Source organism: Macaca thibetana, chromosome 12 (genome assembly GCF_024542745.1).
Source record: "Macaca thibetana thibetana isolate TM-01 chromosome 12, ASM2454274v1, whole genome shotgun sequence".
NCBI lineage: Eukaryota > Metazoa > Chordata > Mammalia > Primates > Cercopithecidae > Macaca > Macaca thibetana.
The window spans coordinates 108,880,445-108,900,144 of NC_065589.1; the positions used below are offsets into that span (position 1 = coordinate 108,880,445).

At 45.7% G+C, this 19,700-nt stretch overlaps 2 protein-coding genes across 2 annotated transcripts in view; one reads left to right on the forward strand and one right to left on the reverse strand.

The window, feature by feature from the left end:
* RAB3GAP1 (RAB3 GTPase activating protein catalytic subunit 1) overlaps positions 1–19,700 on the reverse strand; it is a 1,043,110-nt gene that overhangs the window by 691,062 nt on the left and 332,348 nt on the right. The window lies entirely within an intron of this gene.
* The window catches only part of TMEM163 (transmembrane protein 163), a 259,583-nt gene that overhangs the window by 232,406 nt on the left and 7,477 nt on the right, over positions 1–19,700 (forward strand). The window contains exon 6 of the mRNA XM_050751007.1: positions 16,781–16,892. Coding sequence (XP_050606964.1) covers positions 16,781–16,892 — 112 coding nt within the window. The remainder of the gene's footprint in view (positions 1–16,780; positions 16,893–19,700) is intronic.

Consider the following 19,700-nt stretch of genomic DNA (forward strand, 5'->3'; position numbering starts at 1 on the left):
CCTTTTGCTGTGGCTTCCTGTGATCCCACCAGCCTCAGCTTCGTGGTGACCCTGGAGCTGGTTGTCTGCTCCCTTCCTGGTGCTCTGCAGGGCCTCACCTGGCAGGTTGGCGAGCCGGCCAGAAAATGTCGGAGACCAGGGTGCCGCAGTCTGCCAGGAAGCCCACTGACGACCCTGATGTGTCTTGGCTGGGGAACTTTCTGGCTGCTGGCCTGCTTGTCTAAACACCAACTCTTGACCCTCCAGACATCAAAATGGTCTGATGCTAATTTAAAAATTGTGAAGCCATTGAATGTGAATCCATGGTAATTTGTCAATATAATTTAATAACCAGGGGAAATGGAGGGCTCAGGCTTGGCGCAATTTCCTCTACATCTGCCAGCTTTTCTCATCTGCTGGTTGGGGGCAGGGAGGGTGGTGATGAAAAGTTCTCAAGACAAGAGTGACTGTTTCAATTTCACCTGGGGCCATAAATCAATATTCATTTATTATTCAGCCAGCATTAGCATTTCCCTGGGTAATACTCTAACACATGTAGTGTCAGGATGGCTTGCATTTGTCCTCATTAGGAAGGCAAAGGACGCCTTTTTGCAGGCATAAGCAAGCGAGCCTCCTATTCTCCTTGCTGGCTCACATCTCATGAAAAAGGAAAGTGTTGGTCTTTGGGGAAAGGAGTGGGTTGGGATTTCAGATACGGTCTCTGCTCGGTGTTAGTGGCCACAGTTCATTGTGACCTGGGTTTCTGACTGCTGGTGTCACCCTTGGTAAGGAATAAGCTTACAGTAGGAAGTGAGAACTGACCCTGCAGAAAAACATTTTATTTCTACACAAGATTTTTCTGTGAGCAACACCATTAATACAAACTCATCCTCGTCTTATCTTTGAGATGAGACTGTATGGGAAATGGGGGGGGGGGTGGTGGCGAGGAGGACAGAGAAACTTGGTATTACAATGTTGGAAACTGCCGTTGGCTGATGACCAGCTAGAAACATTTTCTTTGAAGATGAAAATTAATCAGGAGGTGGAATTTTATGTACAGATGCTCATTCTCACCACCACCTCCATTTTGGTGTGTGGAGTATGAGGTGGGAGTGATGGGGAGAGATGGTGGGGTTCATTCCTGCTGAGCACGGTGGAGGAGGTGGAAGGTCGCCTTGAGACATCCTGACCCCTGAGGTCTTGCTCTGTGAGTGGACCAGCCATCTTCAAGGCTGCTTGTAGACTTTGATGGGAGAGGTGGTTCTCACAGCACTTTCATTTCAGCTCATGTCACTCTGATATTTGGACCTGAATGTGCAGATGTCATGAAGGGAGATGGTCTCCTACATAATGGGGGGGGCATTAGACTCCATCAGCTTCCCGCCTCCTATTCCTTCCCCTGTCCTGGCATCAACAAAAGCCTAGTATGTTAGTCCATTTCATGCTGCTGATAAAGACATACCTGAGACTGGGTGATTTGCTGGGAAAAATAGGTTTAATGGACTTACAGTTCCACGTGGCTTGGGGGGGCCTCACAATCATGGCAGAAGGTGAAAGGCACATCTCACATGACAGCAGATAAGAGAACTTGTGCAGGAAAACTTCCCTTTATAAAACCATCAGATCTCTTGAGACTCATTCACTACCAGGAGAATAGCACAGGAAAGGCTCACCCCCATGATTCAATTACTTCCCACTAGGTCTGTCCCACAACACATGGGACCATTCAAGATGAGATTTGGGTGGGGACGCAGCCAAACCATATCACCTGGTGTCGACGGGAAGCATTTAGATGGAATTATAATAAACCTGTTGGGGGAGGGCCGTGAAACAAGTCGCTAGAGTAGGACGCCAGGATGATACAGAATCAACAGCTGATACCTGCAACAAGATGGATGAATCTCAAAAGCATGATGTTGATGAAAGAAGTCTAAGCCCCACCCCCCAAAAAATTCATACTATGTGATTCCACTTATATAAAATCCAAGAGTAGAAGAAATTAATCCATAGTGATTGTAGTCAGAATGTGGTTGCAAGGGGCTGAGAAAGGGATGTGAAGGAAATTCGGGGGTCATGGAAATATTCTGTTTTGTTTTGGGGATGGTTAAACAGGTGTTGCCATTGACAGAATTTATCAAATTCAGCATCTAAAATCTATACCTTTATCGTATGCTAATTACACCTCAATAAAAAAGTATATAATAATTAAAAAACCTTAATCCCTAGGTACATTTTGGAGGCAGGGTGTTAGTCAATCACATTGAGTTTTATTCCTGTGATCGCTAAATCCCAGGTCCCCTCTCCTTGCCTAACTCCTTTTTGACCATTTGCCAGGTCATTGTCTCCCACGGCTCCCGTTCTTCAATTGTCTGCACCACTTTCTAGCCACTGACTGCTTTATCCCAAGGTCAGAGGGAAAAACCAACTTGTTCCTAAATCAGTGCAATCTAATAAAACTTTCTGTGGCCATGGGAATGTTCTATGTCTACACTCTTGAGTATGATAGCCAGTAGCCATATTGAGCACTTAATTGTGGCTAATCAAATGAGGAACAGAGTGCTCAGTTTTATGAATTTTAAATTTAAGCATATGTGTATAAATGTGAAAAGTGCATTAAAAAAAGAAGATCAGGGGGTGAGGAGTGATTGCAGTCAGGGACCACCTCACTGAGAAGCTGACACTTGAGCAGAGAGATGACACAGTGAGCCCTGTGGCTACGTGGAACCTCCAAGCAGAGAGAGTAGCATGTGCAAAGGCCCTGGGGTAGGAGCCTGCCCATCGTGCTTGAGGAACAGAGAGGAGGCCAGGGCGGCTGGAGCAGAGTGAGAGAAAGGGAGAGTGTTAAGAGGTGAGGGCAGAGGAGTCCCCTTTATCCAGCTGGTTTGGTTGGATTTGGCTTTTCTGCAAGGAGCTGGAAAAGACTGTGTCTCATACTGTACACCAGGTCATGGGTACACTTATCCACCAGCTTGCAAGACTGCATGTGGGGCAGTGCAGGGGCTGTTGTCTTCCAGGAGAAAAGCTGACCTGGTCTGGCTGACCATGATCTCCTGAGCTAGAGTACAATAACCCACATCACGGGTCAGCATGACAATCCTCACCCAGATCAGACTTTGTCAGCTCTCCCCTAATTGCTTTTGAATCCTGAAATGAGGCCTGTGGCTTTCGCCACATTCCAGCCTGGCTGAGAGAAGTGGAAGCAGCGGGGTGGGAAGCGTCAGGCCTCCTAGGCAGAGCTGGAGGATGGTTGGGGGCCCTGAGCTTGGGACACAGCTCTGTCACTGTCTCTCTGCTGTCTCTGGGGGAGTCACCCCCTTTTTGCGAGCCTCAGTGTGCCTCAGTTTCATCACCTGTGGCATGAATTAGATGCCCCCGAAGCCCTTTATCCTTTCTAATGCTGTATGATTTTAAGATCCCCCCATGCTTGTGCAGAAGGGATGCTCGCCCTTGTCTGTGGGGTCAGATTTGGGGCCCCAGGGCTGTGTGTTTCCACGACTCGCTCTCTGAGATGACAGGATCAGTATTGGCATACACCAAAACATTTGGGATGTAATGCTTTTTATACCCCAGGGGTCTGTCAGGTTCTTGGAATCCCTGTATAAGCATTTTGTTCAATAGGGTAAAGGTGTTGTTTTTCACACTTTGGGGCAATGAAGTTGGAAAATTCAAATCCGAGCATTACCAGCTCTTGGAAAAAGACATTCCACTCAGATGGACTTGTCATTGGCTTTTGTCCCACACAGTCTGGAATGTAGGGGGCATGTTGGGAGAAGGGTGAGGTGGCATCTTCTCTGCTTCCCAGAAGTTTCAGCTGCAGGACTGTCTTAGTTCATTCAGGCTGCTATCACTGAATGCCATAGACTGGGCAGCTTACAAACAACAGAAGTGGATCTTTCATGGTTCTGGAGGTCGGGAGGTTCAAGATCCAGTCACCAGCAGATTTGGTGTCTTGTGAGGGCCTGGCTTCCTGGTTCATCGATGGCTGTTTTCTCACTTGTGTTCTCCCCTGGGGAAGAAGCAAGGAAGTCCTTTGGGATCTCTCTTATGAGGAAGGGCACTAATCCCCAGAACTGACCCCTTCCACCCCAGGATGAGGGGAGCAGTATCCCAAGGCTGCATAAGGCAGTAAGAGCCCTGGGCCTGGATCCTGAAATGATTCCTCCCTCTGAGGCCTCTGGGGCTGTAATGAGAGGGGTTGACTTGAAGATTTCTCAAATGCCTTCAAGGCCTTTTCCCCTATTGTCTTGGCTATTAACACCTGGCTCCCTTTCAGTCCTGCTAATCTCTTTAGCAAGGAGTTGCTCCACAGGCTGTTTGGATTCCTTCCCTACCACAGGCCCAGGCTGCAAATTTTCCAAATTTTTAACACTCTGCTTCCCTTTTAAGTTCAACTTTAACTATTTTGCTTCCACATCTGATGGTAGGTTGTTAGATGCAGCCATACCACCTCTTGAATGCTTTGCTGCTTAGAAGCTTCCTCAACCACATACCCTAAGTCATCACTCTTAAGTTCAAACTTCCACAGATCCCTAGGGCACAAACACAAGGCAGCCAAGTTCTCTGCTAAGGTATACATGGGCGATCTTCACTCCAGTTCCCAATAACTTCCTTGTTTCTGTCTGAGACCTCTTCAGCCTGGCCTTTACTGTCCATATTTTTATCAGCATTTTGGTCACAACTATTTAACAGTCCTTAAGAAATTCCAAACTTTCCCTTATCTTCCAGTTTTCTCCTGAGCCCTCCCAATTCTTCTAACCTCTGCCCATTACCCAATTCCAAAGCTGCTTCCACATTTTCAGGTATCTTTATAGCAACACTCCATTCTTGGTACTAATTTTCTGTATTAGGCCATTCTTTGTGTTGCTATAAGGAAATACCTGATGCTAGGTAATTTATAAAGGAAATAGGTTTAATTGACTCATAGTTCTACAGGCTGTATAATCATGGCACCAACATCTGCTGGGCTTCTAATGAGGATCTCAGGATGCTTACAATCATGGTAGAAGGTAAAGGGCAAAGCCAAGGAATCACACGGTAAGAGCAGTAGCAAGAGTGGGAGCAAGGACATTCCAAACTTCTAAACAATCAGATCTCGCACGAAATAACTTGATAATAATCCCATTATTAAGAGGATGGTGCCAAACCATTCATGAGGAATCTGCCGCCATGATCAAGTCACCTCCCACCAGGCCCCACCTCCAACATTTGGAATCACATTTCAACATGAGATTTGGAGAGGACAAACAGCCAAACCGTCAACAAGCCTGTCCATTCCACATCTTGTGCAGCTTCACCATTCTGTGGGATGGGAGGGACAGAAAAGTGCTATGAGGTCCATGCTCTTCCATTTCAATAGATATGACCTTGGGTTGACAATTCATCACAGACTTCCTTGTTGGTGCTTATCCAATATTTTCTTTCTTGCTCTCTTTTTTTAAAAAATCTTACTTTCTAGGCCTTCATGGTATATTTTCTTATCTGAAGGCTACTATCTTAAAAGCAAAAGCTGTGCTTACTCTTTGCTTCTTGTAAAACACTTCAGCCTATACACTGGTGCTCACTGAATCTTTACTGATGTTCTTGATTGAAGTATTTAGATTGTCCAGAAATTTCCCATTCCACATGGCTATGATATATACTAAACACTCTCATGAAGTCCAGGTTAGCAAACTGACGGTTCCTGAAAGGAAGAACTTACCAAATTCCACCGTGCACATCATGTATATACCATGCTGCCTATTCACTCCAACGTAGGACATTTCTCTGCCACAGCTTTTAAACAAACAGATCACACCATGTTACAGTTAGTGGCTTGTGTGTCTATCTCCCTAACTAGGTTGTAAGTTCCTTGAGAGTACAATGGTATCACATTTATGTCAGTCTCCCTAGAAATTCACCCAGAGCCTCCTGCATAGTGGTTCCCAAGTGCTCTGTCAGAGCCAGCAGTGCAACTGACACTGGGCATGCGCTGGACAACAAATGAGCAACACAACGTTCTCCCTGACATAGAGCTCACAGGCAGATAAGAAAGGGGTGGGTGAGCCAAAGACTACAAGATGCTGCAGCAAGTGCTAAACGTAGGTGTGGTGTGCAATCTTCAGTGGGCAAAGGGTTCCTACTCAGCCTGGAGAGTCAGACAAGGTTTTCCAGAGAAGTTGATGATAAAGAGGAAATTTGTCGAAGGAATAAACAGAAGGCACTCAACTGGGGTTCACTAAGTTGAATTGAACATGAGGCATGGCAGTGATGATAATCATGTAGAACCCAGGCTTCTGCAGGCCATACTACAGGGTCAGTGAGAACACTGATGGGCTGTCAGGAAAAGCTTAATAGAGGATGAAACACTTGAGACGTCTAGAAAAAGAAGTGTTTACCCACATCTATAGGAAGCTCCTGAGACTTAAAAGCCAGCCCTCTGGGTCCATGTTCCACCATTGACCTCTAAGCCTCTGATTTAATCTTCACAGTGACTCTGGTTTGATCTGTGTCCTTTACGTTACATTCCAATAATGGACATTAGGAACATTATGAACATTACAATGTACATGATCATACCAGCTTACGTGCATAAGCTGAATTATGTAAATGTCAGTAATTATTACCTAGGAATCTCTGAGATAGTATTATTTTTAAAATTAGTTTTATTGAGATATAATGTACATACAATTCACCCTTTAAGTATACAATTTGATGAGTTTTGACAGATGTGTATTGTTCCAGAACTACCACCACAATGAAGATATAGAATATTTCCATCATCCTCAAAACGATCTCTCCTTCCCCTTTGCAGTCATTAATCACCTCCTCTCCCCAGCTAATCTGCTTTCTGTCACTATAGGTTCCCTTTTCTGCAACATCATATAAATGAAATCATTCAGTATTTAGTCTCTTGTGTCTATATTCTTTTATTTAGCATAATGCTTTTGAAATGCAGCCCTATTCTTGCTGAACATATCTGTGGTTCATTCTTATTTATTGCTGAGTAATATTCTGTTGTCTGGACAGATCACAATTTGTTCCATTCACCAGTGGTTGGACATTTAGGTTATTTCCAGTTTTTGACTATTATGAAATTAGCAGCTGAGAACATTGATGTGAAGTCTTCATGTGGACATACGCCTTCATTTCTCTTGGAGTAGAATTGCTGAATCCTATGGTAAGTCTGTATTTAATTTCACAAGGAATGGCCATCTCTTTTACAAAATGACTATACCATTTTACATTCTCACCAGCAACATATGAGCGTTCCAGTTGCTCCACATCCTCACATACTTGGTATTATGTGTTTTCTTTTTTTTAATTTTGGTGATTCTAATGAGTATGTAGTGGTCACTTACAGTGGTTTCATGTACTTTTCCCTGTTGACCAATAATGTTGATTATCCTTCCTTGTGCTTATTTGCTGTTGTTACATCTTATATGGTAAAGTGTTCCAATTTTTGCCTTTTTTTTTTAATTGAGTCATCTGTTTTCTTCTTACTGAGATGTAGAAATTATTAAATATTCTGGATACCAGTTCTGTCTCAGATATGTTTTACTTTTTTTTTCTGTATCATGGCTTGCCTTCATTTTCTTAATAGTCTTTCAAGGAGCAAAAGTTTTAATTTTGATAAAGTCTAACTTATCGCAGTTTTCTTAATAGTTAGTGCTTATTTTTTGTCATAGGAAATAATTTGCCTAACCCAAGTTCATACATAATTTAGTTTTACAGTTTTAGCTTCACTTTGAGATCTACAGTCCATCTCAAATTAAAATTTATATATAGTGTGAAATAAGGATCAGGATTTATTTCTTTCCATACATATATCCAATTGTTCCAGTGCTGTTAGTTGTAAAGGGTTTACATTTTCCACTGGATTGCTTTTGTGCTTTTGTCTAAAACTAAATGACTACATCTGAGAGTGGGCTGATTTCTAGGCTTTCTATTTTGTTCTGTTGATCTGTATGTCTGACTTTATGATAGTATCACTTCTTGATTACAATAGCTTTATAATCAGTTTGGAAATGACTTATTTCATAAATCAAATAAGGAGAGGCTTTGTGTAAACCTTTCAAATTTGTTTTTTTTCAAAATCACTTTGGTTATTGTAAGCCCCTTTCATTTACACATACATTTTAAAATCAACTTGTCCATTTTTATTTCTTTAAAAGAGTCTGCTGGGATTTGGCTTAGGGTGGCTTTTGCATCCAGATCAATTTGGGGAGGACTAATGTTTTAATAATAATTGAACATAGTATATCTTTCCATGTACTAAAATCTTTTATCTCCGTAATATTTTGTAGTTTTCAGTGCACAGGTATTACATGTAAAATTTATCACTGAGTATTTAGTATTTTTATACTACTTTAAATAGTGTTTCCAAAAACTCCATATTTCTAGTTAGTGTACAGAAATACAGTTGAGTTTTACTTACTAACTTGGTATGTAGTCTTATTAAACTCATTTATAGTTTTAATAAGTACATTTTCTATGTGGGAGGGGTGGTAAATTACTGAGGATTTTCAAAATAGAAAATTATGCAGTCTGTAAATAAAAATGGTTTTACTTCTTTCTTTTCTATCTGTATACTGGCTAGTCCCTCCTAATCAGTGTCAAATAGAAGTAATGTAAGTAGATGTCCTTGCCTTTTTCCTGATCTTAGGAGTAACATTCATTTTTTTCACCATTGGTTGATATTAGTTGTAGGTTTTTCCTAGATAACCATTTATCATGTTGAGGAAATTCCTCTCTATTCCTAGAGTGCTGAGAAGTCTTTTCCTTCCTCCCTTTTTCTTTCCCTTCTCCATGAGTGGGTAGTGACACATTTGACACATCAAATGCTTTTTCTACTTCTATCGAGATGATTATATGGGCTTTCTTTTTGTTCTGTCAATATGGGAAATTGCTTTGATTGATATTTGAATGTTTAATCAACCTTGTTTCCCCAGGGTAAACCCCATTTGGTCATGTTGTATTATCCTTTTTATATATTGCTGAATTTGTGTGGCTGATACTTCGTTGAGGACTTTTAAGTCTGATTCATGAGAGCTATTGGTCTGTAGTTTTCTTATGATTCTTTTGCTTTTAGTGTCATAGTAATGCTGGCCTCAGAAATAAATTGGGAAGTGTTTCTTCTTTATCTTTTTTTCTGAAAGAAATGTTTTAGAATTGGTTATTTCTCCTTTAAATGATTAAATGTTTGGCAGAATTTGCCAATAAAACCATTGGGGCCTGAAGTTTTGTGAGAAAGATTTTCACTACAATTTCAAGGTCTTCAATCGCTACAGGGTTCTTCATGTTATCTACTTCTTGAATGACCTTCGATTTGTCCATTTCTTCTACGTTGTCAAATTTATTGGCATCAAGTTGGTTATATTTCCTTATTAAATTCTTAATAGATCCTGTTGGATCTGTAGTGATGTGCCTTATCTCATTCCTGATATTGATAACATGTGTCCTCTTTTTTCTAGATGAGTTCTGGAGGTTTATCCTATGTTACCGATCTTTATTAAGGTCTTTGGTTTTATTGATTCTTGTCTACTGTTTATCCATTTTCTGTCTCATTGGGTTTTTTTTTTTTTTTTTTTTTTTGGAGATGGCGTTTCACTCTTGTCACCCAGGCTAGAGTACAATGGTGTGATCTTGGGTCACTGCAACCTCCGCCTCCCGGGTTCAAGTGATTCTTCTGCCTCGGCCTCCCGAGTAGCTGGGATTACAGGCATGTACCACCATGCCCAACTAATTTCGTATTTTTAGTAGAGACAGGGTTTCACCATGTTGGTCAGGCTGGTCTCGAACTTCTGACCTCAACTGATCCACCTGCCTCGGCCTCCCAAAGTGCTGGGATTACAGTTGTGAGCTACCACACCTGGCCTGTCTCATTGATTTCTGCTCATAAGTTTATTATTTCTTTCCTTCTCCTTCCTTTGGGATGAATTTGATTTTCTTTTAATTTTTTCTTAAAGGCAAAGCTCAGATCATTGATATTAGGCCTTTTAAACATTTTTAAGTACATTATTTACTATAAAATTTCCTCTAAGCACTGCTTTTGCTGCATACCACTAATTTCAATATACTGTTGTTCTACTTTCTTTCACTTGAAAATATTTTGTAATTTCCCTGGTAATTATTCTTTGATTCATGAGTTTTTAAGAAGTGGGTTGTTTTATTGTTCAGTTTCCAAATACTAGAATATTCTAGATATTATCCTGTTACTGATTTCTAGTTTAATCCCATTGTCAGAGAATATGCCTTGTATGATTCCAGTTTTTTAATTGGTTGATATCTTTTTAATTGCATAGAATGTGATCTACATTAATATTACATTTAAAAAGAATGTGTGTCCTGCCTTTGTAGGATAGATGTTCCATAAATGTCCGGCAAAGCTGGTTGATCATGTTGTTGAAGTCTTCTGTTTACAGACTTTCTGTTAGTTTGTTCTATCAGTTATGTAAAGTATTATGATCTTCTTCTTTAATTTTGGATTTGTCTGTTATATGTGCCATCATTTGCATGCACGTACAGGTGTAGCACTAAGATAAATTCACATGAGTGGGTGGCTTGCTCAAAGGGGAGATTTGTACTTTTCAGAGAAATTGTCAAATTGTTCTCTGTACAGGTTGGACCATTTTGCACTGCCACCAATCAGAATGGTATGAGAGACTGTTTTCTCATAGCCTTGTGATATTTTTGGTTAGATAAAAAGGGCCTTACTATAGTTTTGGCTTTCATTTATTTTATGAACATTTGAGCCTTTTTCATATGTTTAAAATTTATGTTATTTTTAACTGTCTCTCACATATATCTTTGTCCATTTTCTCTTTGTTGGTCTTTTTCTTCTAGATTTTCATGAGCCCTTTATATAGTAAGGAGATTAACCCTTCGTGACAATGTTTTTTCTAGTTTGTATTTGATCTTTCCCCTGAATATGCTTTAACTTCTGTCTTGTCAAGTATATCAATCTTTTATGGCTTTGAGATGGTCAGAAAAGGTCTTGGCTACTACAAGGTGTTGAAGGAGCTTGCCAGCATGGACAAAATTTATGTGGAGTTTACCTTTAATGTACATTTATACTTGGCTCTGAATGATTGGCAAATTTCCTTAAACCTTTTTGTCGTAATCTTCCATCATTCAGTGAAGACTCAGCTGTGAGAAATTCTAGAGACACAGTACTGGTAACAGCGGGAACTCAATACCTAGCAAAGAAATTGCTGTCACTGTTCTCACGGAGTCCACTGTTTAGGGACATGAGAGATGATCATGAGGCCTTAGATGAGGCAGCCTGGTACAGTTTGCAGCTGGGAGCAATTCCAGGTCCTGCCACTAGCAGAGTGACCCTGGGAAAGTCATTTAGCCTCTCTCCAACTGTTTCTGTCAGACGCCCCCTCTGACACTGCTGAGAATTCTGTGGCATGGTAGGTGTGGCTGCACCTTGAGAGAAGTCAATGGCAGTACAGCCTACGCATGTTATGGTTTCTCATTGTCAGCCATGTCTCCATGTCTGCTGTGGCTTCCTGACTCTCCGGAAGGAATCTTCTCAGAAACTTTCTTTTATTAAACTTAGAGACTGTCTTAGCTTGGGGTGCCAAAGACAAATGTCGTCAACTAGGTGGCTTAAACAACAGGAATTTCTTCTTCACAGTTCTGGAGACTGAAGTCCATGATGAATGTGCCAGCAGAGTCAGCATCTGGTGAGGGATCCTTCCTTGGGTTATAGATGGCTGCCTTCTCACTGTGTCCTCATGTGGCCTTTCCTTGGTGCACATAGGTGGTGGGGAGAAAGATCTTCTGTTTTCTTATAAAGGTACAAGTCTCTTACAAGGGTACTAGTCCCCCCGACCCCATGACCTAATCTAACCCTAATTATCTTTCAAAGGCCCCATCTCCAAATATTGTCACATTGGGGTTAGGGCTTCAACATATGAATTTTGTAGGAACACAGACATCTCGTCCATAATAGGGACTGATGTCTTTTTAAACCTAGTTTTATAGGCAGAGTCTCACTCTGTTGCCCAGGCAGGAGTGCAGTGGCACTATTATAGCTCACTGCAGTCTCAACCTCCTGGCCTCAAGTGATCCATCTGCTTCAGCCTCCTGAGTAGCCGGGGCTACAAGCATGCGCCACCATGCCTGGCTAATATTTATATTTTTTGTGGAGATCAGGTCTCACTATGTTGCCCAGGCTGGTCTTGAACTCCTGGCTTCAAGTGATCTTCCCACCTCGGCTTCCCAAAGCACTGGGATTCCAGGCATGAGCCACCACGCCCAGCCAGGTACTGATGTCTTGAGCAGGCTGTTGACTGCATCTCTGTGACATTCTGTTCATGCCAACAGTCAACGTGGGAGCCGTGTGGAGAGAGGAGCACATGCACCACAGGAGAGCCATCTGGGCCTGGGCAGGGAAATCACAGAGCTTTTAGGACATTGAAAGCTGGTTTTGGGAGAGGGGCTTTGGCAGGTCTGTGCCAGCCTGGATCCTTCTTGGGTTCCTCCACAGGGTTCATCTGTTTCTGAGGCAGATCCACTCAGCAGTGGTGACCTGCAGCCTGCAGCTTTGGGTGACACTCAGAGATGGCCTCAGACTCTGTTCTAGAGGGAAAGGTAGTTGCTGTCTCAGAGCCAGTCCTAGGAGCAAAGGGTGGCTGGTAGAAATAATCCATGCTCAGAAAAAGCCTGCCTTTTGCATCTCGGCTTCTCTCCATTAAAAAACTTGGCTTCCCAATACTAATATAGCATTCACTCTGTACCGGGCCCTGTTTGACCCCATGACACATCCGTATGAAGTTTTATGGCAGGGTTCAGGCAAAGAAGCAGACCCCTCTAAGTGATGCAGAAGAGGGGTTTGTGGCAGGGATGAGACATTCCACGTGGTGGTTGCTGGTGCCGATGTCCTGGTAAGGCAGTTGCCTCTGAGTGTGGTGTTGGCCTGAAGTCAGCAGCCGTGCAGTCAGGAAAGAAGGCTGAGCCAGGAGGAGGGGCCAAGGACAAACTGGCGCCCATGAAAATGGCCTGGACCTGTATGTGACCCTCACTGTCTCAGCCTCCATGACATTGGGCATCCTGCAGAAGCGGGCGCCTTTGCCACAGAGCTATATGCACTCCTGGCTCATGACTCAGCGAAGCTGGAGCGGGGGGATGCGGCAGGAGGGGAGAATCCACTGGCCCGGTGCTGCCCTGCTCTCCCCTGGGCGAGTCCACTGGACTCGGACCACTCCGTGGTCCCCTGGAGCCACGGAACGTGTCTGGCTGAACTGTGGCAGCACCCAGCCGCTTCACCACCTTTCACGGCCCATGCGGGTGTCTCTGGGAGTCAGCTTCAACCGGGAACCACGGAGGAAGGAAATTCCGGGCAGCGTGGCTGCAGCTGAGCTCTGTGCACGCAGTGTATGCGGCCACCAGGAGCTCTGCGCGCGCAGTGTGTGCGGCCACCAGGAGCTCTGCGCGCGCAGTGTGCGGGGCCACCAGGAGCTCTGCGCGCGCAGTGTGCGGCCACCAGGAGCTCTGCGCGCGCAGTGTGTGCGGCCACCAGGAGCTCTGCGCGCGCTGTGTGTGCGGCCACCAGGAGCTCTGCGCACGCAGTGTGTGCGGCCACCATCAGGTGGTCTGTTGTTTTTTCCACTTTCTAGGTAGGACAGTGGAGGGAGGGAGGGGTTGAGGGACCTGCCCAGAGTCACACAGCTGGTAAGTGGGGCTCCCGCTTCAGTGCCTTTGAAGCTGCCACCCAGTGGTTCTACTTTTTCGCCCCAGGAAAGCCCACCCCAGTCCTCCAGGAGCTGGACCTCGCGGCCCATCCGGTCCATGGAGAGCTCCCCCGAGATGAAGCCTCCCTGGGGCAGGAAGCTTCCCGCACAGCCCCTTGATAGGCCGCGGTGGAGCTCAGTCCTGGTCTTGTGGAAGTTGAAGTTTCTTTGTTTGACCATGCATACTTACTTCTCGGTGACAAGCTTCCTGTGTGTCTCTTACAAGAATGCTGACCAGGCTTGGCTGGGGCTCACCGTGAGTACCCGATGTGGCCGGCAGGTAGAGGACGTTTGTGTGTGGATCGTGTGTTTCGGTCCGTTAACAACAACTCCTACCTTTTATTGCCAGCGGCTGCCAGGGGCTGTAGGCATCCCACTACCGCTTACAGAGGAGCAACTGAGATCCAAGTGTTCGTTTCCAGTAAGGCGTGGAGTTTAGAGTTGAGCAAAGGCCTGCCTGGCACACTCCTGCTGCTGGGTCGGCCGAGCCCTGGTTCTGAAGCTCCCTTTAGAGATGGAGGAACGGTCACCAAAGCCGTGGGTGGCGTTTCTGGAGCTGCATCTCAGGGTGGGGCAGCACAGCCCAGCCCCTGTGCCCCAGGGGCCTAGATGGGGTAAGCACAGATTTTCTCTACCTCTGGAAACTTAGGGAGGAGGGCTTTGCAAACAGAGACGGAATGGAGCCAGAGGTGATTCAGGCGTGGGGTAAGCAAAGTGAGCACTGGGTCTCCAGATCTGAGGCCTCAAAGTTCTTGACTCTCCTAACTGCCTCAGTATCCCGGCCTGTGCTTCCTGAGTCCCGTTAGCACCTGGGGCTGTTGACATGCGATTCTTTGGTCGGGTGTCTTAGTTCTAGCTGTTATAACTAAACACCACAGACTGGGTGACTCATACACCGCAGACACTTCCATCTCACAGTTCTGGAGGCTGGGAGTCCAAGACAAGATGCCGGCAGATTCAGTGCCTAGTGGGGGCTCTTTTCCTGGTTCATAAGACGGTGGCTTCTCCCTGTGTCCTCACATGTGGAAGGGGCAAGCTGGCTCTCTGGGACCTCTTTTGTAAGGGCACTCATCCCATTCATGAGGGCTCTGTCCTTGCGACCTAATCACCTCCCAGAGGCCCCCCCCCCCCTTCTCATACCATCACCCTGGCGATGAGGTTTCCATGTGTGAATTTTGGCGGGGACACATACTCAGATGGTAGCATCATGTTCAGTTTATTTTCTGTGGGTGCTATCTCCTGGACTTAGGCTGAGTCCCTGCATGAAGAGAGCTTCCATCTGGGGCTCCTGACCCCCTCCCACTGTGTCCCCTGCTGTGTAACCTCCACATAGGAAGGACTGAAGAGTTGTCAAGAGGCCTGGTTTGGGATGGGCCTTACTGGTCATTTGAGGAGGTGAAACTTCAGTGAGGTGATTACTTTAAATCACCTTTTAAATGTGAAAGAATTTTAGGTTAATAGAAGAGTTTTACAGATAGTACAGAGTTCCCATATCCCCTGCATCCAGCCTGCCCTGCTGTTAACATGGCACACAGCCGCGGCACATTCGTCTCTACCGCGGGATGACGGACGGTGCTCTTCACAGAACTCTAGACTCCCTTCTCATGTCCCCAGTTTTCCCACTGATGACCTTTTTCTGTTCGAGGATCCAGTCGGGATGCCATTTTGCATTTAGTTATCAAATCTCCTTCAGTCTCCAGTGTGTGACAGTCTCGGTCGTTCCTCGTGTTTCATGACCTTGACACGTGAGGCGTAGTGGTCGGGTATTTTGTAGCCCGTCCCTCAGTTTGGGTTTGTTTGATGTTGTTTTGCAGTTAAAATGAGGTTATGGATTTGGGGATGGAACACCATGGAGGTAAAGTGCCCTTCTTGTCACATCGTATCGGGGGCCACAGGGTACTAACACAACTTATTGACGGTGATATGAACCTTGATCACTGGGCTGAGGTGGTGTCTGCTTGGGTTCTCCATTAGTAAGCTACTGTTTTTCCCTTTCTATCCTCTCTGTTAGATTTGAGTCTCTAAGTCCAGCCCAAACTCAAGGGCAGGGGATGGGGTGGGGAGTAGCGAAGAGTTTGTGAACATAGGTTGCCAAAACCACCACTGCCATTGACCCATGTTTTCGGGGAGATGCTTTGACCCTATACAGATAACCTGTTTCCAGTGAAGTGGTTTTTCAAATGGCTTTGTTAAGTGTTGAACATGAAGCAGGCTGTCTCTCTCTTCCCAGGTTCTGACACGAGGTTTGTGAATTTGATTAATAAAATGCGTAGGGAAAAGCCGATTTCTTTGCCTATGTATGATGCTGCATCAGAGTTCTGCTGGCAGGTGCATTTTAATATTGGGAAATCTGAAGGCTGTGTCTCATGGGGGTGACACATGGGAGCTTGAAGCAGAAGAGCTGGATGGGCCCCAATGTCAGGAGATAGTGGTGCTTACTTATTGCATATGGGACTCACTTGTTTGCTTGCAAAAGTAAGGTAACAATTTAGAGGAAGTGTTCAGATAACGTCAGTAGCAGACTATATTTTTAGATGCTATTTTCTCTACCCATGTTTATATGAAGTCTCAATTGCCCTGTGTGAATTTAAGGGGAAAAGATATGGTTTTAAGTAGCTCCAGCCATAACTGACCCTGTGGCAAATTCAGTTGTCTCTGTTGAAGGATTATTAGGCCAGTGGTGTGTTTATGTGTTCCAAAATTCTCAGTCAACTGCTTGGTGAATTATCTGTGGAAAATTCTATTTAGAAGACGCTGTTCTTAGCATTCTGACCAACTCTGTTATTGATCTATGACTGCTACTCATTTTAGCAGAATAGTGGGAAGGTGAATTTCCTACAGGAAAATAAATACATAATGGTTTTCTAAGTAAATATAAATTGGGATTATCTGTTTTTGAGCATTTTTTCCAATTCCTGGTGACACGTAACTGAGATGTGAAAGCATGCAGTATACCCCCACCTGGTGGCAGCATACCTGACTGACTACTTGTACTTGGAACAAAGCTTATCTCTAAGGCAAGTGGGTTGGAGATCTGCTCCAGCAGGAGGTGAACTGTTGAAATCTGGAACTTTCTCTTGCAGGACGATTTCCTGTTCAGTGTCTCCATTTTAAGTGGGATTCTTTGCAGCATCCTGGCCGTGTTGAAGTTCATGCTGGGGAAGGTTCTGACCAGTAGAGCACTCATCACAGATGGTGAGTAAGGCTAGGATGCCTAATCCCTGGGGGCTGGGCTCACAAGGAAGATGCTGTTTGGGTCTCTTTTAGTTGCTTCCCTTGCTGGAGAACTCAGTAATTTGGAATCCATTTCTCACTCTCCTACCCGCCTCAAGCTGTTTCTCAGAGCTCCCATATCAGGGCAGATATCTTGTGCCCTGGGAATTTAATAAACTCTTCATAAATCACCTCCACTCTGACCTCCTAGCAGGGAGGCTCGGGGCTCCCCAGCCTCTTAATCATGAAGCACAAAGGGTTTCCTGGAGTCTTGGGTTTTAAAAGGCATAAAAAGTAAATGCCTTTTCTGGATTCTATAAATGTTGCCTTTGTGAATTCTCCATGCTTGTTTTTCCTTCCAGCTAGTGGGACGCTCACCTGGGAGTTCAGGTAGCAGTTACCAGGTGCCTGCCTGCTCTGGGGAAATGACCTGTGTGTTCTCTGCTTAGAATCTCAACCAGCTAGAAAAGTCTGTGTGTGTCCCTGTGGGACAGGAGGAACTTCTTTTGTGACCTTTGGGATGACAGAGGGGTGTGTGAGTGCAGGAAAAGCACGTTTCAGGCCCCAGACTCGCTGATATCACTGATGTATAGACAAGAAACTTGATAAGCAGTGCCTCCTGGACATGTTGCTTTTATTTATTCTTGGGCATGTGCGGAGCCCAGGGGTCAGGGGTAAAGTGGTAGGGGGTCAAAGGGCAAAAGTCTTGTGGGTTGGTGGGTGCACCTGCACAGAATAGAGCAGAAATATGTGGATTCTTTTTTAAAAAGTTTATATATGTGTGTCTGTATATGTATATATGTACACACAAACATGAAAATGTTTTACATGTTATACACACATGTGTGTATGTTTTGTGTGTGTGTGTGTGTGTGTGTATATATATATTTTAAGATGGGGACTCACCATATTGTTTCCCAGGCTGGTCTCAAACTCCTGAGCTCAGGCAGTCCTCCCACCTCAGCCTCCCAAAGTGCTGGGATTACAGGTGTGAGCCACCGTGCCCGGCTAGATTATTTTTGTAAGAAACACTTCCTTGTCCCAAACTCTCAAGGCTCTTTTGTGTGTGAAGTGTGGAGTGCAGACGTGCATGGTGACAGTGAGAGCTGTGGGGCCCTTCTCACCCGCAGGAAGGGAGCATGGTGACATGGCGTGGGCTCCTTGTCTTAGCCGACGTTGAGGACCTGCTGGGTGCAGAGCTGGACTTTGCACAGTGGGCCAGGGGTACAGGAAGCCAAAGTGATGTTTCCTCCCTGGGACGGAGCTCTGGCCCAGGAATCCATCCGCAGAGGTGGCAGGACTGTTGGCAGGTGGCGGGACTGTTTGCAGGTGTGTTGGCAGGTCTGGGGGATGAGGGCGGGGGTGTGGGCTGGTTGTCCTTGTTGGGGAGCCAGGAGTCCCTGTGCCCACCGCCTGCCCCCACTCCGCCTCCTGAGTCTGCAACATGGCCTCTTGGGAAGGCAAGAGGAGGCCCCCAGCTTTTCACCCGTGGCTACCCTCGGAAGAGCATCACCCGTGTGCATGGATGTGCATGGGGTTCCTTTAAACAGGCCTGAAGATGTTGGGGGTTACAGGACCTGACATCCTGACTGCAAAATCTCAGACCCCCGACGCTCATCAGTTGACCACTACCAGGCTGGCAGCACTGAAATTTCTTGGGCTGTTTGTTGAAAAACCAGATTCCTGGGCCCACCCCAAAGATTCTGATTCCAGGGGATTGAGTTGGGGCCCGGGAACTGGTGTTTTATGCCAGCACCCCTGTCTGTGTGGCACACACCAAGGTTTGGTGCTGCCCCTGTGCCCGCCCCAGGGGCCAAGTACAGCATCTCTCCAGGGAAGGTGGCCCCTGCTGTGTCCAGCACTCCTGCATGCCATGTGACCAGCAGCTCGAGTCCTTCCTCAAGTCGCCCTGCCCAGCAGGCCTGCTGTTGGTTTCTGCCCTTGTGAGACGCTACCTTGCTCCTTGGGCTGAGGAAGCCTTTAGTCCATATGAAACCAAAGCTATTCAGACGGTAAAAGTGGTTTAAAATGGCGAGCGGATTGACTATCTTGACTGCCTCGGTTGAGACTGCCTTTTTCCTGAGCAGCTTTGAGCAGCGCTAAGGCCCCTCATGCGCGGCAGGCAGGCAGGACCCCTTCCCCAAGCTCCAGAGGAAGCCCTAGGTTGCCGCTTCCTGCCAGGCTGGGGGAAGGCGGGATCCTGCTGCCATCAGGTCCCGGGTTTGACGCTGCCGTAGCGTGAAGTTGCAGTAACACCGGATCAGCGGGGTTTCACACTCTGCTAGGTGCTGCGCTGGCTGGGGACGCCAGCTCCGGAGCGAGCCTCCCTTTCCAGTTTCTGCCTTATTGCTGTGAGGCATCCTGCCCTGATCCCCAAAACGTGGCTGCAACTCAGCCAAGCAACCCCGCTGCTATAAATAGACAGGTCTTTCTAGCACAGCCGGATCTAAAGAACTTGCAGTTCAGCCTCCTGAGAATGACACAGCATACTGAGGCCACAGCCTGGGTTCTGGGGTATCTGTCACCCACTGAGACATCGTAGAATTATAGGCAGCTTGCATCAAGTTGACCCTAATACATTGTCCTGCAAGACCCGGGTTCATCTGCATGGCCTTCCCTGTCGGGAGCAGAGCTGGGGTTTGGGGTAGGGAGCTCAGCCACTGGGATTTTTGTAGTCTGCTGCCTTGTGGTCTGCAAAATCAAATGCCTTCCTTGGCCATGGAGCCCTTCTTTCCTTAGGGATGAGTGTAGCCGGGACACCGGGTGGGTTCTGTGTGAGAGCCGAGGGAT